Source organism: Ranitomeya imitator, chromosome 7 (genome assembly GCF_032444005.1).
Source record: "Ranitomeya imitator isolate aRanImi1 chromosome 7, aRanImi1.pri, whole genome shotgun sequence".
In the NCBI taxonomy this organism is placed as follows: domain Eukaryota; kingdom Metazoa; phylum Chordata; class Amphibia; order Anura; family Dendrobatidae; genus Ranitomeya; species Ranitomeya imitator.
Genome location: NC_091288.1, coordinates 54,072,944 through 54,097,313, shown reverse-complemented (window position 1 = coordinate 54,097,313; position 24,370 = coordinate 54,072,944). Strand labels below are relative to the sequence as shown.

Sequence of the window (24,370 nt, the reverse complement as noted above, 5' to 3'; positions counted from 1 at the left end):
TTACAACCACTAAGGGCTAACTTAACTGTCACTTTGTGAGTGACCTTATCCAAGGATACCTAAGCTACTGCAGTGCCCAGCACATGGGTAAACGGCATAGCTAATCAGAAGAACTGTACTACATTTCTAAATGGGGGTATCTGCTAATATTATTATTACACCCATTACAAATATTGGCAAACCTTAAAAAAAAAATTATGCGCATTGTCGGGGAATGGTGGACAACTAAATGAATGATTGTCCTTCTGACAACTTTTTTGCTGAAAGTGGGCAACAAAATAATGGTTCCTGGCACTTAGTCATAAAATAGTCATATACTCCTGCTCATAACTCTTAGGTTTATTTTCCCTAGATTAATAATTTGCATTTATTGTTTTCTAGGCACCACCGATGTTTTGGCTTATTCCGTTCATGGCATCAGGCACTCAGTAACTGCTGCATTACACATCATCATGGGTAAGAATCATTGGGTGGACAGGGCAGTATAAGTATTAATAGGGCTGGCTGGGCTTATGTGTTTTTGTGTTTTTTTTTATAATTATCATTTAAAAATAAATTGCCTAATTTATTTGTGTAAAAAAATATTATTTTTGTATATTGTTCATGGATGATTGCAGCCCCATGTAAAGAAATGCAACCTCACTTCATAATGGATCCACTTTGCTTGAGTAACCAGGTTCATTTTTTATGTCTAAATTAGAAGCTTCAATAAGAATTAGACAATTACACTGTGCAGACAGATGGTAACGCTGACAGTCGTTTTGCCAATTCATAATAAGATTCTAGAGATGAACAAATCTTTTGAAATGTGAATTTTCCAGCTTTGTAGAGTTATTCTACAAATTTTGACTTTCTTGCAAATCACAATTACTTCCATTGATTTGATAAGGCATATATAAAACTCTTAGAATCTCATTTCAAGATCTTTTAACTCAAGGACAACCTTAATAGTGTCAAAGTGACCTTAGCATACATGGCTATGGGTAAACTGATTGTAGCTGTTCTTTAAAGCTCTGCTGTCACACTCTATCTGTAATGCTTTATTCAGTGCTTTATTGCTTTATCTCCATTGCTGAGCTCAGAGCTTTGGTGTCCTCTTGCTATCCAGATTCACCACAACAATGGCCGCTGCATTCCCTGCCTCTGATTTTATACAGGCTATGATACCAGGAAAGGTGGATTTGGTCAGACCATCGTAGACTAAATCCAGATTTCCTGGTATCTTGGCACATTGAATCCCCGAGGATGCTGCAGCAGCTGATAATAAACACGATACAGTGGTTGTGTTACGAATAACTCCATGAGGTGAGCATATGTCTACATTGTTACCTACAGCTCTGGCAAACATTAAGAGACCACCACATCAAAACCTTGTCATGGGCAGCCCAATCTCCAGACCTGAACCCCATTGCAAACCTCTGGAATGTAATCAGGAGGATGATGGATAGTCACAAGCCATCAAACAAAGAAGAACTGCTTACATTTTTGTGCCAGAAGCAGTGTGAAAGACTGGGGGAAAGCATGCCAAGACGCATGAAAGCTGGGATTACAAATCATGGTTATTCCACAAAATATTGATTTCTGAACTCTTCCTGAGTTAAAACATTAGTATTGTTGTTTCTAAATGATTCTGATCTTCTTTTTTTGTTTTCTTAATTTTGACAATTTTTGTTTGTCAGAAAAAAAATACGAAATTTATTGCTTGGAACTTCGGAGACATGTTGTCAGAAGTTTATAGTATTTTATATATTAAAAGAACAATTTACATTTTACTAAAAAAATATACCTATAAAGAGAAAAATCAGACAAACTGAACATTTTGCAGTGGTCTCTTAATTTTTGCCAGAGCTGTATCTTGCACAATTTGGATAAGACGCTATTTGCGCTTTACGGTCCTTTTAGCATCTTTATACTGGCTATGATAGTCCCTTTTGATTGACTGTGCTATGCCATGCGATGTGATAACTGCAAGGCATTATGAAGAGGCCTGCCTGATCGCCCCTGTGGTCAGAATAGCCTTTCTGGCTGATGGAATCTTTCATAATGTGCAAACTTGCTGCTTCCATTTTAGGTGATTTGCACAAATCAGATTGCAAATTGTTCAAATCCGCCAGGTTCAGAGATTTCCTAGAAAGTCAACATGAAATCAATTTGCTCATCTGTAGTAGATGCCTATAGGTGGCACAAGAGACAAAATCCTCTGTCTGTGGAAAGCTATTTTGCATGTTTTTTTTCAAGGGTGCAAGTGGTCTGAAAACTCACAACCAGTTAAATCTCTGCAGGGAGATCTAACGACCTCTTTACCTGTAGTTCATGCATCCTTGAGCTTGAGGCCTCTGTTTTTGTGTTTTGTTTTTTTTTTAGTTTTCTGCAAAAACTCGCCCATTTTTTATCAGTGTGCTGGATCGGACTTTCATCTGTTTTCGGTCCGAGTGTACTTTTTTTTTAAGGAAAGAGGAATATGCAGCTCACCTACACCTGGTGGGTCACACAGTTGCCAGGGTCCAAAATTAATTTATGAAAACCTGTAATTTATTTATTTAAGCTAATAAAAAAAAAATGTATCCAGGGAAATTCCACAAACAGGAGATTTGAATATAACTTACGCGTTTCAGGCACAAGTGGCCGTTAATCATAAGATGTTTTATTGGATGTGTAAACGAGATTCCTTGGTGCACCCTTGGCATGGCCAAAGGCTCAGTAGATCTTTTTGCCCCCTCAATTAGCATCCTCCGCACTTCCCCATGGGGGAATTCCATTCAGTCAATAAAATGAGCACTGTCAATCAGGCTAATAAGTGCAGGGGATGCTAAGTGAGGGGTGTGGAGAGGTGCACTGAGCCCCTTGCTATATAAAGGGTGCACCAAGGACCCCTCATTTATACACATTATGTAATAAAATAGTTTTTGGATAAAGCAAAAGTTTCCACATTTCCTTTTCGTAACTCAGGCTGTAATATTAGGACCAAGCACAACGATTCCGAAGAGCAAACTCCAAAATGCTGCATCCTAGTGGCAGCTCTAGATATAGCACCCAATAGGGATTCTAATAGATTCAGTCCGGAAAAAGAAACAAACATTTGCACGGTATAGGAGGTAAATTAAGATGCATATGTAAGAGTTTACAGTGGTATTTTCAAATATCGTCTATTTCTTTGTCCTAATCTATTCTTAAAGCATGTAATGAAGTGATCTTTCTTCAAGCCTTTTTACTTCGCAAGCAAAGTTTTCAGGATTTTATCAGAAATCACTGTCTTAATAGGTTATAGTCTACACTTCTCTGCACTAGGCTTCATTCACACATCACTATTTTTGATCAGTATTTCATCAGTATTTGTATGCTGAAACCAGGAGTGTCTCCAAAACGCAAAAGGTGTTATAGTTCTTCCCTATAAGTTCCACTCTTGGTTTCGGCAAACAATGTTGTAAAATGCTAATATGTGAGTAAGCCCATGGAAACATTTTATAAATATAAATTTGTTTTTAAGTTAAAGTTTAAAGGGTTTTTATCATCTTATTTCAGGAGAGCTCTTGCTCCTCGGCCAACCAACTTCATAATTGCTGGTGGAATGGTGCTTCTGATTGACAGTCTGTGCTTCTGATTGACAGTCTAGACCAGCATTGTCACATTTCTGGCCCAAACTGCTGATGCCGTTATTTGAGTTGGCTGTGCCTCTGAAATTGAATCACAATGCCACCGAAGCTGTCCGAGAACGGTAGTTAATATCCCACTCCAGTGATTCCAGCCAGCTTCAATGCAGTGCTTACAAGCGCATTAGAAAAGAGCTTGTAAGCACGGCGCGGAGCTGTTGCTCGTCCTTTAGTCAAGTAGCTGTAATGAGAAAATTATAATTAACAAAGGAAAAGGTATCAATTTTTAACAAACAGTAAGTTGGAAAGTTGCGTTAAAGTTGAAGCCAGTCCTTTATCATATCTGCTTTGAAATTTCAGGGAACATCCAACCAGTAGACGCCTGTACTTTCAGCAGCGGTGACAAGCTTCTGCGATTCGGCTTTTCTTCCATGTTTGGATTTGGAGGACGGACTCTCGCCCTTGCAGAAAAGCTTCGGTGGATGCCCTCTAGTCAGAGAAGAGACTTTGCAGTGATTAAAACACTTGCAAATCTAAAGTTGGTTAATTATTATTTTTTTGCATAGATGTTGAAATATTAATAATAAGCACAGAGGTCAACTATCTAATACAGTATATAGATACACCCCTCTCTGTAAAACTTGTATGATCTACATCACATAATAATGATTGTTGTTATAGATTTCTTTTATAGTTGGGACTTTTTAGAATTTAACTTAATTGCCCTAAAACAATTACTTTGTAATATAATATCAACAGTATGGAATTAACTAAAATAAAAAAAAACGGTGCTGAATATACTTCAGACAGTAGGATAATAACATTTCTATGAAGTGCATATTATTCCACGAATTGTATGCAAAACAAAAACTTATGCAATAGTGAGGTGAAATAAAAAATGTGATAGATAAGTAGAAGGACTTTAGAGTGGAGAGTGGACTCATATGAAAAGAAATGAGGGTCTTTTTGCCTAAATATCCTCAACAGGAGGTGCAGGTGCCTCCATTCCACATTTTAGTTTGCTACTACTGACCCACCTATTTAGACCATATTCCTGTGCAGGGTCTTCAATACTCATTGAAAAATTGAAAAACCAACCTAACCTCGATCCCATTTCCAGTGACCTATAACAGATCTGTCTCCTAGTTATTCCTATCTACTATATAATTGTCTAAGGGTCACTTCCGTCTTTCTGTCTGTCTGTCTGTCCTTCTGTCTGTCACGGATATTCATTGGTCGCGGCCTCTGTCTGTCATGGAGTCCAAGTCACTGATTGGTCGTGGCAAAATGCCCATGACCATTGCCACGACCAATCAACGACGGCCACAGTCCGGCGGCAATATGGCTGCTCTTTCCTCCCCGCAGTCAGTGCCCACTCCCTACTCCCCTCCAGTCATCCAGTCAGCCCTCACACAGGGTTAATGCCAGCGTTACTGGAGCGCGGTGTAACGCACTCCGGTAACGCAGCTATTAACCCTGTGTGACCAACTTTTTACTATTGATGCTGCGTATGCATCATCAATAGTAAAAAGACCTAATGTTACAAATAAGAATAATAAAAAAAAGGTTATTCTCACCCTCCGACGTGCGTGCTGTCCTCGGCAGTGCAAGCGGCAGATTCCGGTGTTAAGGATGCTATGCGAGAAGGACCTGCCTGGGACCGGAAGCTGCCACGTGCACCGCACACAGGTGACATGACTACAAGGGGCCCTTGGAAGGTGAGTATATGTTTATTTTTTTTTTTTTAACCTGTTACATATGTGACTGGGTAATATACTACGTAGCTGGGCAATATACTACGTGACTTGCCAATATACTACATGACTGGGCAATATACTACGTGACTGGGCAATATAAAACGTGACTGGGCAATATACTATGTGTCTGTGCTGTATACTACATCGCTGTGCAATATACTATGTGACTGGGCAATATACTACGTCACTGGGCAATATACTACGTGACTGGGCAATATACTACATGACTGGGCAATATACAACGTGACTGGGCAATATACTACGTGTCTGTGCTGTATACTACATCGCTGCTCAAAGCAGGATTCACTAAATCATCCTAGACAGATGTCTGTCCAGCCTCTGTTTGAAGACTTTCATGGAAGGAGAACTCGCCACCTCTTGGTGGTAGCCTGTTCCACTCATTGATCACCCTGTTATAGAACCATTAAGGGGATAAGATTAATCATTTTGAATTTATTAAAGGGGTCTTCAAATTTTTTAACTGAATCAGCATGGTCTTATTAAAGATAATGAAATCATCTGTTGCTATCCCCCCCTAATTCCAGTGCTGTGTCTATACTACCGCTTCGATGATTGTCTACATGATAAATATACATTTTGTATACACCGTATTTTTTGGACTATGAGACACACTGGATCATAAGACCGCACCTAGGTTTTAGAGGAGGAAATTAGAAAAAAAATGTGGTCAATTCTGCACTTAATATCTCCTATCCTGGTATATATGGTCCCCTCATCCCCATCCTGATACACATGGCCCCATCCCTACCTTGGTATGCATGGCCCCCTCATCTGTATCATGGTATGCATGGCTCCCTCATCCCCATCATGGTATGCATGAATCCCTCATCCCTACCCTGGTATGTATGGATCTCTCATCCCTATCCTGGTATGCATGGCTCCTCATCCCTATCCTGATATGCATGGCCCCCTCATCTCTATCCTGGTATTCATGGCTCCCTCATTCCCGTCATGGTATGCATGGATCCCTCATCTCTAACCTGGTATGCATGGCCCCCTCATCCCTACCCTGGTATGCATGGATCTGTCATCTCTCATCCCTACCCTGGTATGCATTACCCCCTTATCCCTATCTTGTTATGCATGGCCTCCTCATCCCTATCCTGGTATGCATGGCCCCATCCCTATCCTGATATGCTTGGCCCCATCTCATCCTAGTATGCATGGCCCCCTTCTCATCTTGGTATGCAGAGTCCCATCTTGTCCTAGTATGCATGGCCCCATCTTGTCCTAGTGTACATGGCCCCATCTTGTCCTAGTATACATGGCCCCATTCCTATTCTGGTATTCATGGCCCCCAACCCTGGTCTTGGTATGCATGGCCCCATCCTTATGATTGTCCCCCACCCCATCCTGGTATGTATTGCCCCATCAGAAAACATAAAAAAACCCAAACATTACATTTGTTTTTTTAATGTTTTCTGATGGGGCCATGCATACCAGGATGGGGTGGGGGCCAATCATAAGGATGGGGCCATGCATACCAGGACCAGGGTTGGGGGCCAATTATACTACTACGACACTAAAGAGAAATGGGCGTGGAATGCAGTAAATATTCATTTCTCTTTAGCAGCGGGCACAGGAATTACCTGCAGCTGCCGGGTCCAGCCTTCTGTGACCCGCTGCTCCGCCGATGTCACTCCCTCACCTCCCCACCACAGAGAGAGCCGATAGATCCAGACTATAAGACGCACCCCCCATTTCCCTCCACATTTTGGGAGGAACAAAGTGGGTCTTATAGTCTGAAAAATACGGTACATATATTTATTTAGGACTTCTTACAAGATGCAATACTCCAAGGAAAAGGTAAGGATAATACTAATTAAAAAATGTAGTGGTTTATTGAATTGGCCTCAAAAAGAATTATTGTAGCAAAATGCAGAATGTTTGATATGGTTACAAAAAAGTCAGTTTATTAGATTGGCTGAGGTTTGAACCCTTCATCTTCCCTGGATCCTGTGTTTAGGATTTATGTCACCTGCTTTATTCATGCATGAGAGTGTCCGAACTCCGGATGCAGCAGCGGCAGAAGCACATCCAAAGATACATAGGCAAGAGAAAGGCAGTTTGGCAGAAAAATTGCTCTATTTTTGTCTCTTCACTTATGCAAAGTTTTAAATGTTTTGGCATAAAGATTGTATTTTTACAAGGATCTCCATTGTTGCCTCGGATATCTTTGGATTTGCTGCTGTTTGTGGACCCGGCGGGAGTAGCACATACTCATCAATGGGGCATGGGAATTCTATACTGGACTGAGTAGGGGCAGAAGCACATGTCAGCTTCTGAGAGTAGACCCACTGAGTGGAGAGACCCCCCTGTATATGATAGATATATATATATATATATATATATATATATATATATATATATATATATCCTGGACTCAGCATTCGTTTTCCATGTATGGCGTTCATTACCAACCACCCTGAGCTAAATGTGCAAAAATACCTTGTATAAATGTCAGCAAATATATGTGTACCCAGTACAGAGTTGTGAGTAATATACTCTTATTGGAAATTAGTAACATAGTAACATAGTTAGTAAGGCCGAAAAAAGACATTTGTCCATCTAGTTCAGCCTGAATTTGATTTTAATTAAATACTATTTAACAGTACATGCTGTACTGGTGATGCCACATCTACAGCGCTGCAGCCAATCACTAAGCATCTGTTGCAGTTTACATCAATAGAATTACTGAGGTCAGTCAGGGTCTACAAGCTGCATCATGGCAACAGCGCCGCAAAAATCATTGAAGCAGCGGCGAAGACTTAGCACTGGAATAAAGGAGGATAAGTAACAGATAATTTTATAATTTTTAATTCGACCATGCCAATTTTGTTAAAGAAGTTGAAAAGGAAGAACCCCTTTACTGTAAATAACAGCACATGAATATAGTAGTCGGTCCTACTTTGATTGACACTTTATACATGCTGGCGATCCCTGAGTGAGACCGCCCACTGGACTAGTGAACCCGGGTGAGCAGGGATTTAAATCACTTAATCACTATTGTTATACAATTTTCCCATCTCTTTTCCACAAAGTTATTCATCAGTCTTTCTCTTCCCGCTCTACCTGTGTCCTGTGGCTGCTTGTAGATAGAACTTTATGTTCCTGGCAATTTTTACAAATTATCAAGAAAACAGGATCTATGTTGGATGAAACTCAGTTACTAATGTTTGTCGGTTATTAGATATTACATTGGATGGGATTTTACTGATGTGTGTTTTTTTTTTACAGACCGGATAGCTGTGATTTGTCATTTTTACCTATCGGCAACCAACAGTTACCAGCCCAGTGCAAGTAAGAAAGAGCATGCGCCCTCATTAGACGTCATCCACACCTCAGTATTTGCTCAGCATTTTGCATCTGTGTTTGTATACCAAAACCAGGAGTTAAATTTACAAAGAAAAACTATAATTGAAAGACTGACACCTGTGTTTTTGATACACTCTTGGTTTTGGCTTAAAAAAAGATGAAATGCTAATCAAAAATACAGATGTGTGAATGAGGCCTTAGATACAGAGTTGTGGATTTTCCAATGTACTACTTGTCTTGAATAAACCGATGAACTCTTTTCCCACTCCGGTTGCTGAGTTCTATAATATCCATTTTATAACAAATGTTTGTAACTGTAGAACTAGTGCAGTATGTGGAACTACCCATGATGTAGAAATGCAGGCACCCGGTGGAGTCTCTTAAAGGGAATCTGTCACCCCAAAAATCGTATATGAGATAAGGCCACCGGCATCAGGGGCTTATCTACAGCATTCTGTAATGCTGTAGATAAGCCCCTGATATATCCTGAAAGATGAGAAAAAGAGGTTATATTATACTCACCCAGGGACGGTCCTGCTGCGGTCCGGTCCAATGGGCGTTGCTGCCCGGGTCCGGCGCCTCCCATCTTCATATGATGACTTCCTCTTCTTGTCTTCCTGTCGCGGCTCTGGTGCAGGCGTACTTTGTCTGCACTGTTGAGGGCAGAGCAAAGTACTGCAGTGCGCAGGAGCCGGGAAGGGTCAGAGAGGCCCGGCGCCTGCACACTGCAGTACTTTACTCTGCCCTCAACAGGACAGACAAAGTATGCCTGAGCCGGAGCCGCGGCAGGAAGACAAGAAGAGGACGTCATCGTATGAAGATGGGAGGCCCCAGACCAGACCGTGACGCCAATAGGACCCAGACCGCAGCGGGACCGTCCTTGGGTGAGTATAATATGACCTTTTTTTCTCATCTTTCAGGCTACATCGGGGCTTATCTACAGCATTACAGAATGCTGTAGATAAGCCCCCTGATGCCGGTGGCCGCAGCACATATACGATTTTTCGGGTAATAGATTCCCTTTAAAGGGATTCAGAGATAAATATTATAAAAAATAACCAATTGTTTTAAGCACGTTTTTGAGTTAAATCTACTGTAATTTTTTTTTTTTTTTTTAGAATGTTTTTATTCCATACCACTATCTATATTCAAATTGAAATCTTGCAATATCCACACTGAGACAGCTGCAGCTTAGAAGTACCAAGCTGTTGCACAACTCTTAGGGTAGGTAGTAGAACACAGCTAGAAGAGTCTAACCCAATGGAATAAAACGTAACCTTTACTAATAATATTAAAAAGTGGACAAAACAATACAACATATAAACAAAGTGCTCACGCCGAAAACCGTGCTCTAATAAAAGAAACTGGTTTGATCTCACCAATTATGGATGAAGGGTACCCATGCTAATGATAGAGGGTCCCAGGGAGGGTCCAGTAGTTGTAGGGTAAGAATGAGGGAACGGGGGACCTGTTTCCTAAACCCCTGTCGTGCCCCAGTAATGACTCCTATCCTCACAAGGACAGGCCCAAATGAGCCCCACTATGGACACCCCCCACCGTGTTTAATGTGCTTAACGCCTCCCACACTATCCACACTGGCCACTGTGGTTGTGTTAGACTCATTGTCTCACCGACTCATCAAAGCAATTGCGCCAGAATTCTGCTATGAAAATAGTCTGTTTCTGCTAATATACGAGTGGATCTCCTGAAATAACAGAAAAAAGGAGTGTAGAATAGTCTCATTGGCCAATGTTAAAATAGCAATATTTCTATTTTTTTTTCAAACAGATTGTGATATGAAAAATGAATTAAAAAAGCAGAATAAAAAAAAATGAAAAAAAGTAGCATATAAACCTGATTCAAACTATAAGTCATTTTCTGATGATAAATTGCCTTTAACCCTTTTCTGACCTTGACGGAATAGTACGTCCGAGGTCAGAACCCCCGCTTTGATGCGGGCTCCAGCGGTGAACCCGCATCAAAGCTGGGACATGTCAGCTGTTTTGAACAGCTGACATGTGCCCGAAATAGCGGCGGGTGAAATCGGGATTCACCTGCCGCTATTAACTAGTTAAATGCCGCTGTCAAACGCAGACAGCAGCATTTAACCGGCGCTTCCGGCCATCGGGCCAGAAATGAGCGCATCGCTGACCCCATCACATGATCGAGGGTCAGCGATGCTTCTGCATAGTAACCATAGAGGTCCTTGAGACCTCTATGGTTACTGATGCCGGTCTGCTGTGAGCACTATGTAGCAGAGCCGATCGAATGGTGCCAACTTCTAGCCTCCCATGGAGGCTATTGAAGCATGGCAAAAGTTAAAAAAAAGTAAACAAAATGTGAAAAAAATAAAAAAATATAAAAGTTTAAATCACCCCCCTTTCGCCCCATTCAAAATAAAACAATGTTTGGTGTCTATGAACTTGTAATGACCTGGAGAATCAGAATAGCAGGTCAGTTATAGCATATAGTGAACCTAGCAAGAAAGCCAAACAAAAAACAAGTGTGGGATTGCACTTTTTTTGCAATTTTACCGCACTTGGAATTTTTTTCCCGTTTTCTAGTACACGACATGGTAAAACCAATGATGTCGTTCAAAGTTACAACTCGTCCCGCAAAAAATAAGCCCTCACATGGCCATATTGATGGAAAAATAAAAAAAGTTATGGCTCTGGGAAGGAGGGGAGCGAAAAACGAACACAGAAAAATGGAAAATCCCAAGGTCATGAAGGGGTTAAAGTCAATTTCATTTTTGTTGGTGACCCTTTGTATTAGTCAGACATTGGCTGTGAAACCATGCCATATCTTCCGTTATAAATTAAAAACATTACTATATTGTCATTCAATGTAGTCTAAAATATTTAAAAACATTAAAAAAAAAAAACACTGAAGAGCAAATGCACAATTTGTACAAATTCACCCAGAAATCATGGATGGTAACAGTCCTGCATCTATTCTTCCCCACCAGGATTGTGTTGCCCGCTGATAACCAAACTAGAGCATCATGCTGCGTTATACTAATTTGGAAAAAAAACCATTTTACCGTCTCACCGACCTTTGATCATATCAGATATAGCTTACCAGGCTTTTTTAAATATTATTTTATTTTGTATGAAAGCTAGCATAAATTACCGTACTCCTTGACTGTGTTCACACGTGGCGTTTTGCAGTATTTTTTATGCAAATTAAAAGCTGATTTTTACACTGCCATAAAAAGCTATGGGATTTTAGAAATCACATGCACACGCTTGTTTTTTTTATGACTGAATTTGAGAACTGCAGCATTTCTTAAATCTGCATCGTATGTTTTTGCAGCATTTTTTCACCCATAGAAATCAATGAAAAAGTGGAAAAAATGCTGCAAAAACACAACATTTTCTCTGCGTTTTTGTGACTTTTTGGTGAATAAAACTAACTTTATTAAAACTGTGCTATAGAGAAAATACACGTAAACTGCATGCCAAAAACGCTGTAGAAAACGCGTTAAAAACGCAGAAAAATGGCCCGTTTTAATGAAGCATTTTTACTGCAAAAAGAGTAGGTTTTGGCTGCAGAAAAAAATGCAATATATAGCAGAATTAATTCCACAGCACTTCCCAGACTTCATCATCACTGTCCCCGTTGGGGCTCACAATCTACATTCCCTATCAGTATGGCGTTGGAGTGTGGGAGGAAATCAGAAAACCTGGAGGAAACCCACGCAAACACGGGGAAAACATACAATTTCTTTGCAGATGTTGTCCTTGGTGGGATTTGAACCAAACCAACAATGCTAACCACTGTGCCACCCTGCTGTCCAGCTAATAATAGTTTCCTTCTTTCATAGAAAGAAAAATAAGGATAACATGTTGGAATCTGGTAAGTATGATGTCATCGTGGCCAAAAATATTTACTGCGCCAAAGCGATGAGTTTGGGACATATTTTTGAAATTTTGTGCAAAATAGTGATGATTTCACTCTTTGGAACCAGATGGAGGTGGCAACGATAATCCGATTGGATGCTGGAGGCAATAAACCCATTATTTTTTTTTGGAACATTTTTTCATAAATTTATGCTATTATGTTTACGCCTTTCAGAAAGTAAGGATCAGTGGCAGCACATCCATGGTCAGCTGCTGAATGTCAGCATCATGGCAATCCCGTGCCTCTGCTCCATGGCCCCGAGAGGCTTGGCACCAAATACCAGGTCAGTAGAGGCTTTACAAGAATTACATTTCCCCACATCGCCAGATTGATTAAACCTTTCTAAAAACGTTTCCGTGGATTGCTCAAGGAGTCGTGATCTCCCAAGATAGGTTGCCGTCAGTCTAAAGGATTATGAGCAATTATAGGATCTGTAAAAATTAGGTCAAGTAGTCTAGCTGGAATATTCCAAATATAATTACTGTGATCGTATTACTGTAACAGAAGGACGAGCAAAAACTGCTTCTTGATAGTTGTAATGTCGTTGCCTTACCGACACTTGTGAACAGCTGAGAGTTCAGTTTGGAGGGAGATGTTTAAGTGTTACCGCTATCTCTTAACATTACCGACCTGTGGTTAAACAGGCATTCTGTTAAGTTACAGGGATTGTGTCACCTAATTTTACTTACTGGTTGGGACCAGACAATTTTTCTAATCTGTCTATATATCTTGATTATATTCTTTTAATCTGTTATTTATACATGATATTGCCCTTTTTGACACTTCTGCTCAGTTCCGTTAACAGCAGTTTAGACATACCTGACAATAAAAAGGTGCAAGAGCAAGTGGGAAGAGCGAAGCTAAGTGCCAGATGCGACTTTCCTGGGGTGGCTGATAGCTGATGTTTTCATATCCATGGCTCCTTCCTAGGCTATTAATATCAGCTTGCAGCTGTGCGCCTAGCCTTTGCTGGTTAGATTTTATAGGGGGACTCTACAGTATGTCAATTTTTTTCTGGGGTCCCCCAGTAAACCACCCAGTAAAGGATAAGCAAACATCTGTGAGCTGATATTAATATCCTGGAATCCTTTATGGCTATTGGCTCCTTCTCAGAATAATAAGATCAGCCCTCAGCTATCGGCTTTCCCTCTGCTGGTTATTAAAATTATGCGGGAGCCTACTCAATTTTTTTTTTTTCATTTTTTTCTTAAAATTAACAGATGCTGTCTGGTTAAAGCCTTTGTACTTTTGTTCTGTTAATGCTACTACATAAGTTGGTGACAATGTCTGTGTTTGTGTTTACTTATCGGCTTAGTAATGAGGGTGTCAGATTGACACCTTTTCATTACTAAGCTTAGAGCTAGGTGTCAATGACAGCTACTGACACCAAGTCCTATTCCCATTGCCCTGATACCACTGCATCATCATGAAAAAGTGGTGTTGAACTAAGAAATGACATTGCAAAACTTTTTTAAAAATATCTTTATTTAGCTCAAAAAAGCCTGTACAAAAACGCACCAAAAATGCGGCAAAAGTGCACATTTTTCCTGTCAAGAGATGCAAAAACCTTGCAGAAATTTCTGGGTATCATTTTCGGGTGTGTATGTCTACTGGAGATGGACACTCAGACACAGTGTACGACATCTGAGTGTCTGTCTCTAGTAGGCGTACATGTCCTAAAATGCTGCACAACAGAGAACACGTTCACTCTATCGGCACCAATGTAGTCAATGTCCCCGTCGGGGCATACACCTGAATCCTGTTTTGCTGGCAATTTAGACGAACATTGTGTGAAAGCACCCTTACTGTTAGGTGCTGCAGATCAATTCCAATTATTGCCAGATGCTGCAGATCAGCTCCTATTATTGCCAGATGCTGCAGATCAGCTTCCATTTTTGCTAGGTGCTGCAGAATAACTCCTATAATTGCCAGTTACTGTAGATCAGAAACTATTTTTACCAGGTGCTGCAGATCAGCTCATATTACTGTTGGATACTGCAGATCAGCTCATATTACTGCAGATCAGGTTCTATTATTTTAATAGTTGCTGATCTGCAGCAGCCAGTATGATGGCATGATAAAGCTGTGTTGTTCCACATTATGCACTGCAAATAGCCTCATTAGAAATGAAGAGACTGTGGAGACCTGGGTGTCGTAACCAGTGCCTTCCCCCCTCCCAATCAGTCCCGTAATGAAACACACACAGTCCTAGGTGGGTTGAACAGGTCGGTCACAGTTTATTAATTAAATAAGCAGAGAAAGGCAATTACATATCGTAACGAGCGGCTCGCGCCGAGCTCCTGTCCGTGATCAACAGGGGAATTGGCCCAACGAGCGGTTACGACCTTTGCCCTCCTCCGCTTCTTCCGCCACGGAGGATCCCGTGTATTACCTACGCTGGACTCCGACCCCACCCCTCAATGTTAGGCCTGTTCAACCCCATCCTGTAAACCAGACAGAAAAATATCGAGGCCAATGTCCGTTAGGTGAACTCCGTCCGGTCTTAATTGTGTTGTGTTATCCCCTTGTAGCTGATGGTGGCGAATCACGATATCGCCTCTTCCTCTCACATATTTTCCAATCCGAGTGTTGAATTTACCCCTTGTCCGCTCTATGGCTTTTTTTATCTCTTGCTCCTCGCCAAACGGCCCGTGGTGTTATATCCGACCACACCAGTATCATGTTCCTGAAAAGACAGCTGAACCTTTCCATATCCGTTGTCACCCATTTGTACAATTCGGCCACCTTTTGTTTGCCAAGGTCATTGCCACCCGCATGTACCACCATTATCATCGGGTGTTCCGCCATCCTTGTTATGCCAACACCTGTTTCCACTGGAGGCCTCTGATACCCCTCCAGTTAACTTTTATGCCCGGGAGGTAAAGATTTGTTCCTCCTGGCCGCAGTTTGGCCCTCTTTTCGGCCAAGTAAACTTAGGAATCTCCTACAACCCAAACTTCAACCCCTGTAAGAGACAACACATGTTAATTAAGCAAGTTGGGTCTTATGTACCTGGCGAAGCATGCGGACTTCCAATGACCCATTCTCTGCACTTCGGCCTCTGACACTCCTGCCCTAGCTGCTTCTGTGGCCGCCCCTATCCAGAACGAATGTGTCCCATACTCCTTTGGATTTGTGCCGTTTTTTTCCAAGCATAGCTTGAACATTGCCTGGAATTGGTACTTGGTCAGAGGGGACCCATCTGTATGAGTGAAGAAAAATCTACCAGCGTGTCTTATCCAGGCGTATCTTCTAACCATTTTTAGCGGGCAAGCTGGGCCATCTGTAGAGTTAACCAGGACCCATGTGCCCCTACCGGTGGGATCGCATTTGGATTTTCTAACCCTGATGCGCAGGGCTTCGCTGCATATAACTATGTCCTCATTAATTAGGCCTCCTTCCAACGCGTTTTTTGACCGTGGTAGCAATTCACTGATACGCAGTGCTCAGAAAAAAACAGTCGCAAAAGCTGCCGATATGAGGGCCGCCTCATATTGCGATGAGCAGACCGACGGGGATATCGCAATCAGGTCCTGCAATAGTCTCAGAGATACGGGGCGGCGACATTCTTGGCTTGGTTGAATCCTTTTCCAACCCTTTATGGCTTGTCTTATGCAGAAGGACTTAGTTACATCTACCCATCCCGACAATTGAAAGAAAAATGCTAGCCCCGATAATTTCCGTTGTGCCGAGGTGCCCGACGCCCCACCTTCCCTCATCCGTAATAGAAAATCAGTCGTCACCGCCCTTCGTGCTCGGTCGCATTTATCCACAGGCCTTCCTTTAATTAGTGAGCACCACTCCTCCCAAGCCTTACCATACACCTGCCAGGTAGCTGGCGAAACGGAGGCCCGGATTAAGGGCATCAATGATTGGCCACTGTGTCCCACAGGGACAGTGGACACAGAATACCCCGGGGTTGCGCGTTGGGCTGCTGGATTCTGAAAGCCTGCCAATTGGAAAATAACAATGGGTTAATGATATTCTCGTCGACTTCCGCCACCACGGTGGCTCTACACCAAATATTGTATTCTAGGCATAACAGCGCAAGCCATCTCAAGAGAGTGAGTATGGGCAAGGATGATGAAGACATGTGATTTAAGCTCTTCGCTGTTTTTGCATTTTTTGTTTGGAAACGATTAGCCCATATCTCCAACGCTGCTACTACTACAAACAATTCCCATAGGGCTGGGTCTTGCCCCCATTTTGTTGTCATCCATTTCTCTGGCCAACCAGATTTGCACCATTGGTTTTTACAGATTGCTGCAAAACCCTTTTTTTTGTTCCACCCTATTGTCAGCCCTAATTCCTTGCTTGTGATCTCTCTAGCCATGACGCACGTGTGACCGTTGTACGATTGTAGGAACGTCTGCCATACTAGCAGATCTGCTTTTAGGGAACGCGTGAGCCTAATTCTATGGCCGGGCTGAGAAGCGCCTTTTGTTGCCAGAGATAGTCTGCGTGAGAATGCTCTGCCAACCGGCATTACACGGCAAGCGAACGTCAGTAGACCCAATAACGCCTGCATTTGCTGTAGGGTTATCTTTTTAACTTCGCGGAAGCCTTTCAACATTTGCAGGGTTTTTTGTATTTTAGCCTCTGGTAAGCGGAACACCATCATGTTGGTATCTATTTCGATGCCCAAAAAGGGCAATACATTACATGGTCCCTCCGTTTTCTCCGGTGACAATGGCACGCCGAATTTGAGTGAGATAGCTTTGAATTTTTCTAGTAGATCGGAGCAGAGTTTAGAATTTTTGGGGCCGATGAACAGGAAATCGTCGAGGTAGTGAATTAGAGATTTACTGCCCATCTCGTACCGAACTACCCAATCTAGGAAGGTTCTAAATAGCTCGAAATAGTGACATGAGATGAAACATCCCATCAGGAGGCACATGTCGAAGTAATAGTATTGGTCCACTTTGCAGCCCAGAAGGTGGAAACATTCGGGGGGTACGGGTAATAAATGGAATGCCGATTCAATGTTGGATTTGGCTAGCAGGGCGCCGGGTCCGGCTGCTCGGACTAATTCTACCGCCTTATCAAACGACGCGTACGAGACAGAAGCTTCTTCTGGGGAAATTGCATCATTAACCGAATCGCCCTTTGGGTGAGATAAATGATGGATTAGGCGGTATTTACCGGGTTCCTTTTTTGGTATAATGCCTAACGGTGATATTTTCATGTTTTTGAAGGGCAGCTACTTAAAGGGGCCGGCTATTCTACCCAATTCTACCTCCTTTTCAATTTTTTGTCTGAGAATTTGGGGAAATTCGCGAGCCGATTTTAGGTTATCAGATAGGGTTGGTGTTCTTGTTAGCCTAAAGGGAATAAAGAACCCATCGGAGAATCCCGCCTGCAGCTGCTGAGCCGCTTTCTTATTGGGGTAGAGCTTTAGCCATGGGGCCATCGCGGTTACGCTCACTGGGGTTCTGCCGTGTAGGCGCTTTGGATGGCTGATGAGTGCACCTTGAAGCTGGGTGTCCCCCCCCCCGCAAGCGGAGCAATCATGTCTGAATTTGCATAATGTGTGGAAACGGCAGTTTCCCTCGTTATATAGCCAGCAAGCCCCGGGTTTACGCACGACCACCGAGTTCTGACCTGCGGCAGTGGAGTAATTAGTGGTCGTGGCTGAAAAGGGGGGCTGCTTTTGAGAGAGCATCAGACGCAACCACACGTCTGTCGCTTTCACCCCCCAGCCTAGATCGGGCTGTAGGGCCAGACGCCTGCGGAACTCCTCGTCGTACCGTCGCCAAGCTGAACCGCCGTGCGACTTGTACGAACTATATATCATGTCCTGATATATGAACAATTCGGAGCAGTGTTCCGGATGTTTCTGGACCATAATACAGCCCAATACTGCGAAGGCCTGAAGCCAATTCATGGTTAAGCCGATTTTCGATCTCCCCCTATCAAGACCCCTATCGTTAGCTCTATCCACCGTTTGTTGGTCCGCAGATAACAGCAACCATATATCAATATAATCGTTGCTCCATATCTTCTGTGTAGTCTCCTGATCTATATGAGCGCCTAGCGGGCTGATCCCGCAGAAGAAGGCATCTTTGTGTAGATTAGCGGACTGTGGTGTTGTATTGTTCACCACTTTTCCGCTCGAATGTGACAGTTGTAGGATTAACTCCTTTAACGCTGAAGTTAGCTCCATTTCTTTTAAATTAACCCCGTAGCATAGCGTTTCCTCGCTACCCTTGGTACACTCACCGCTGTGTGACTCTGGACGAGTGTACTCCGATCCTGGAGGAACCCCCGCAGATGTGATATCACAGGACGGGGAAACTCTGACTCCCGCTACAGCGAGGGACTGATGCTGAGTATCTTGCGTTGGAGCCCGATTACTACCACGTAGTGGCGGATTGATGGCTCTGTCTTCAGCGACTGCGTGGTGGTTGTTGTGGCTGGAAGCCGCAGGGGATTGTTCTCCCCGGCTGAAAGCCCTAGAGGGTGCCCGCGATTTAGAGGATTTGCCCCGTGCTCGACTTCTATCCGGGCTCTGCGTTACTTCGGACCCCTCGGATGTTGCTGATGACAGCCATCCTGAGGCCCGAGATCTGCGACGGCTCCTATGGGAGCTGTGTCTGCGACGGTGACGGGAGGGGCGTTTAGAGGGGTAGCCGGAATAGTGATGGGAGTTGTCCGAGGAGGATTGGGAGGACGTTTGGCGTCTACGCCTTCGTCCGCAGTTGCTCAGCGGTGTAATGGGGGGGATTCTAACATTACTTGGGGGATTAATGGCAGTATACGGTCCTGTAGTGCTACTTAGGAGTGGGGGGGTCAGGAGGTAACCGTATTCTATCCCGTTGCTGGAATTTGCGGTGAACGGATACTGTTTATTAGGAATTTGGGCAGTGGGGGAGGTGTAAATATGTCCGTGTTTGGTGCGTTTACAGATATCTCGCAGTGATTCCCACTGAGCAGCTGTTGAGCGCCCTGCTCGGTCCTATGGGACCGAACAATGCGCTCTTCAGCTGCACTTTGACTTCTACGGCCTGACCCCTGATACCCCTGTGCAGGCATCAGTGCTGCGTCTGCCAGGGGTATTCTGGAGGTCAGGCCCTGTGAGAAACTAGCGTGCTGATCGGTCTGGTGCGACCAACCAGCGCACTCTGGGGACCGAACAGAGCTAGCGCCAGCCTCCCGGTTACCCCCTGCGGGTGGCATATATGTGCCCGCAGGGAAGGTAATAGAGGACAGGCTAGCGCTACTCTCCTCGCTGGGAACCGCTGACCGGAAGTGAGTGGGCGGAGACAGGAAGTGGGTGGGCGGAGCTTTACCACAGCGCCGGACCGAGCCCGAGGAGGGAGCCGGAAGACGCTGGCTGGTGCGAGGTGGTGAGGCAGACCCCTCCCCGACCTGGAGCCGCTCTGGGGCGCGGGGTAAGCGGGTGGACCGCCTTTCCCCCTGTATCGCCCGCAGGGGCCCTGGAGTGGCTGGGGATTGGGGCGATGCCTCTAACTGCCCGTCGCTGCACGCCGACACACCGCCTGCGGCCGGAGCTGCAGGCGGGGAAAGTTGCGGTGCCACGGGCTGAATGGTGCGACCCGCCACCCCCTCTGACGGGGGACTGCCAACTTTTCTACGGTGGGTGCGACGCCCAGCCCTACCCCGCCGCCTATGCCCGCCCGTCGCTGGTCGGGCCCCGGACAGCTGCAGTCCAGAGAGGGGCTCCGGAGTAGGAATCCGGGCAGCTCCGCCCTCTGGACCTCCGGCACCCATCGCAGAGCAACCCACAGCCGGTGTGCTGGTCAGCGGCAGAGGAGAGCCGAACACGAAGGGACCTGGGGGCGCAGGGGAGACGGACCTAGCAGGACCAGGTGAGAGGATTGTGAGCGGGGGATCAGGAGAGGGGACAGGAAGCTGAGCCCTGACCCCGGTAAAAATGGCCTGAAGCCAGTGCTCACCTTTCTGTGCCGCTCCCTTCAGCAGGGCCTCAACCAGGGGGTCCGACATCATTGATCACTGCAGGAACAAGAGCTTCCAAGAGCTTCCAGGTGTCCGCCGAGGGGGAAAGAGAAAGTTCCCGACCGGACACCTGGATTTAACCCCTGTAGGAGTGGCCGTAGGACCCCTCCCCTCTAGTGCCCACTGGCCGACTGGGGGTTTTCTCACTAGTGCATCACTAGGGGGGAGTGATGCTAGGGGGGGAATTGGCACAGACATCCTTTTTGTGCAGCTCTCTGTGTGCTCCCCAGTCAGAGACGCGCACCTTATTCAGTACCGCGTCTGCCAGGACTTAAACTTTATCTTCCCCCTTGGGTGCAGTAATCTTATAAATCATTATTAACCGTTTATTGAGCCTTGCCACATGATTTAGAATAAGAAGTCAAACCAGTTACTTCATTTGCAGACATGTGTTTTGGGGTTTTTGCCCTTCATGAGTGAAAAGCTGCTTTAATGAGGCTATTCGCATATTTAACTTCCCAAAAGAGCATTTCATCAACCTACTGTATAATCAGGGCTGTGGAGTCAATTAGAGAAACCACCGACTCCAACTCCTTAATTTCCCTGACTTCCGACTCTGACTCCAACTCTGACACCACGACTCAGTCTCCGACTCCACAGCATCAGTCACTACTGAGCATGTACATAAAGTTCAGCACAGATTCATCTCAACTAAAAGCCCAGATCTTTAGCTCAGGAACAGAACAGACATTTATAGGACATTTCATAATTTTCCCAAATTATTATGAAAACATTTACAGTACATCCTGCACTGAACTACTGAACCCAATTTATTAGATATATTAGGAGTCAGTCCATTTTATACCGACTCCAACTCCGACTCTGACTCCATGACTCCAACTCCACAGCCCTGCCTATAAGTCTGCTTACACTGGGTTGGCACTCTCAACAAGGAGATGCCTTTCCCCTTAGACACGCTCTGTTTTCTTCCAGGCTGAACGGTGAGGGTGCTATGCCATGATATCGGTAACGTATCCTAAAGACAAATTGTCATACCACAGTGGTGGAAGACCCTTTGTTACTCCCTCTAGGCTCTAATCTACCGGGTTCACTGTGACATTACAAGGCTGCGATAACTAAAACCTTGGATTGCTGTGACTCTCTTCCTGCACAAATATTAATGGTCAAATGATTTACTTTTAATATGATCATGTATTATCTTTGTCATATTTTATCTTCTTATTCTCTTTTAGATTGAATGATGGCACAATGGCTCTGATAATTGTGCGAGATACTTCCCGACCGGAGTTTGTCAAGCATTTGAAGCGCTACACCACTCTGCAAAATCAGGTAGAGAAGTAATTGTTAAATACCCGACAGATTAATACTGACGACCTCTTAAGACGTCTTTACTTCCTGGGCTCCATCAGAGCACATTAGCCAGTATGTGACAGATTGGTAAGTTCTCAATCAGTTTAATGCAGCTTAGTCCCTTCTAATCCACCCCATACTATTTAGAATAGTTCATTGCCGAAGAGGCTAGACAGGAAGCTGAGTATATACTATATAAGAGAAATGGGTATACACCATACAAGTAGGTTACAACATGTATTTGCCTTACCACAATACTTTATAGTGCCTCTAATGTACTGTATCTTATATACTGTAAAAGTGTTTAAATATTTTTGAAGTTTTACAATTAACACTTTTTTTTTTCTAGTTTGACTTTCCTTTTGTTGAAACTCACTTGGTTAAAGAAGTTAAGCTGTGCCTTCAGGACATTAGTCACTGTGATAATGACCCATACAAACACAATAGAGAGGCATCTACAGGGTTAAGTGAAGACGGTCATCCATGGAATATTGATGGGGATTTAATGGAAGCCTCCTCTGAAGTTCATGTCCGGTGAGTAATAAAGCTGCCAGTTATTGTCATTGGCATTTTCCTAATGTAACATTTGTTTATAACAAACTTCCGTTCCTGGACAGTGGTTGCCCAAAACAAAGAGCAAAAAAAAATGTTAATGGGTTTCGTAAAACTGCTCTTCCCAGTGCAATTTGTTTTAAAGAAATAAACTGCTTTATTCACTCTCCAGTCTCCACAAATCCAGCACTGAGTCTCCACCTCCGCTCCCGGTGTCTGTGACATCACGTAGACAGCGCTGCCGTCAATAACTGATATTAACGGCTCTGAATAGCTCATGCCATTAGCTAGGCCAGTGGCGCTGTGCCTACTTATTGGGTCAAAGTGATGTCAGACTTTCTATCGAGCTTGTACATTGCTTCATCGGTAGACATACACCCGTTTTAAAAAATCTATAGCACACCGGTTCCTTTTTTTTAAAAAATGGTTGTCTGCTTTTAACAATTTATTTGATCCCATATAAAGGAAGATTGATTCATGCTGCTGGTCCCGGCAGAATGAGAGTTTCGATGCGCTAGTGCATCCTTATAGGGACCTACCTAGGATTAGTCATCAGAGACGTGTGGTCTCTGGTCAGCTTTTGAAAGTGTGTTTTCTCTTTTCAACAAAAAACATACATGGCTGCAATAATGAACAAGTCTCTAATTCATGCTGCATGTAGTTTGGACAGTATAAATCTGCTCCCAGTTTCCATTTCATCGCAACATGTCCTGATATCTGAGGTGGAACCCATCAGTAAGTGACCAACTTTACCGCAGCAACACCACAGAGAAAAAGGAGAGTTACACTGCGCTGCCCATGTAATCCATAGTTGTGACAAGTCCTTGAAAGCATGAGACTCCTCCTTAAAGAGAGCTTATCACCAAATTTTACATGTTGAACTGGACACAGGATATAACAAGTGGCTGTAGAGAGGAATAAAACGTTTTTTGTTATTTTTTAATTCTGCCTCTCTGTTGTGGAGATATTAGCAAGCAAAGTATTTGGCACCTAATGAGTTAAGTCCAAGTGGGCGTTATCAGATAGTTTTCACTGGGGGCTGCACTTCTTCTCCCTGTTTGAGTTGCTATCCGATGACACCCATTTTGGCATTAACACATTTAACTCATTAGGTGCCAAATACTTTGATTGCTAACATCTCCACACCAAAGAGGCATAATTAAAAAATAACAAAAAGTTTTATTCCACAATGTAGGCACAATTATATCTTGTGTCGAGTTCAACATGAGAAATTTGGTGAAAGGCACTCTTTATCTTACTCTCATTGAGCATTTGATATTAGGTTTCCTAAAATAGACAAATCCTTTAATTAAAACAATACTTTTGAACGTAAAACTTTCCGTTCTTTTTCACCGCAGTCCGTTTACATTGCTTTTTCTTTACTTTCCAGCTTACATCCTGAACTCCTAAATCTATATGGGAGCAATATAGAGGAACTGGATGAGGGGAAAGTGAAATGCAGCTGTTTGTAACAAAAAGCTAGTCGTATACGACCCACGTCTTCATTTTTTAAAAATGTCATATTTATTGATTTGTGACAGCAGAGACATTTCAGTGGCAATGTTTAATCAAATCAAAGGGATCATGTCCACAGGAAAACAATTACAGCCAGAAACATACAACTCATTAAAACTTTAGACAATAGTACAAAATTCTTACACAACATAAAGATTGCAGACCAGGCTATCTTACAATATATACTTTTTTAATAGAATTTGTAAACTTGCACTAGTTTCTGTAGTAGCATTTTTTATAAAACAATGTGCAATAAACATATTTTTTGCAAAGCTATCCATTTCCTTTGTCTTCAGTGACATACTTCCTTGTATATCATTTGCCTTTCTGCTCGAGCACAGCGGGAGCAGCCTATAAGTTTGCTATAGCCACATAAGCATGAATTCTTCTTTTGCTTACGTTCCAATGTATCCATTGCATTTGTGCCCA

General features: G+C 43.4%; 1 protein-coding gene across 1 annotated transcript in view; it reads left to right on the top strand.

The window, feature by feature from the left end:
• CERKL (CERK like autophagy regulator) overlaps window positions 1–24,032 on the top strand; it is a 175,459-nt gene extending 151,427 nt beyond the window's left edge. Inside the window, exons 6-13 of the mRNA XM_069733232.1 lie at window positions 382–456; window positions 3,951–4,128; window positions 8,606–8,668; window positions 12,510–12,541; window positions 12,761–12,869; window positions 21,757–21,853; window positions 22,224–22,408; window positions 23,817–24,032. Of these exons, the coding sequence (XP_069589333.1) occupies window positions 382–456; window positions 3,951–4,128; window positions 8,606–8,668; window positions 12,510–12,541; window positions 12,761–12,869; window positions 21,757–21,853; window positions 22,224–22,408; window positions 23,817–23,898 (821 nt within the window). The 3' untranslated portion in view covers window positions 23,899–24,032. The remainder of the gene's footprint in view (window positions 1–381; window positions 457–3,950; window positions 4,129–8,605; window positions 8,669–12,509; window positions 12,542–12,760; window positions 12,870–21,756; window positions 21,854–22,223; window positions 22,409–23,816) is intronic.
• Window positions 24,033–24,370: the final 338 nt, after the last annotated feature.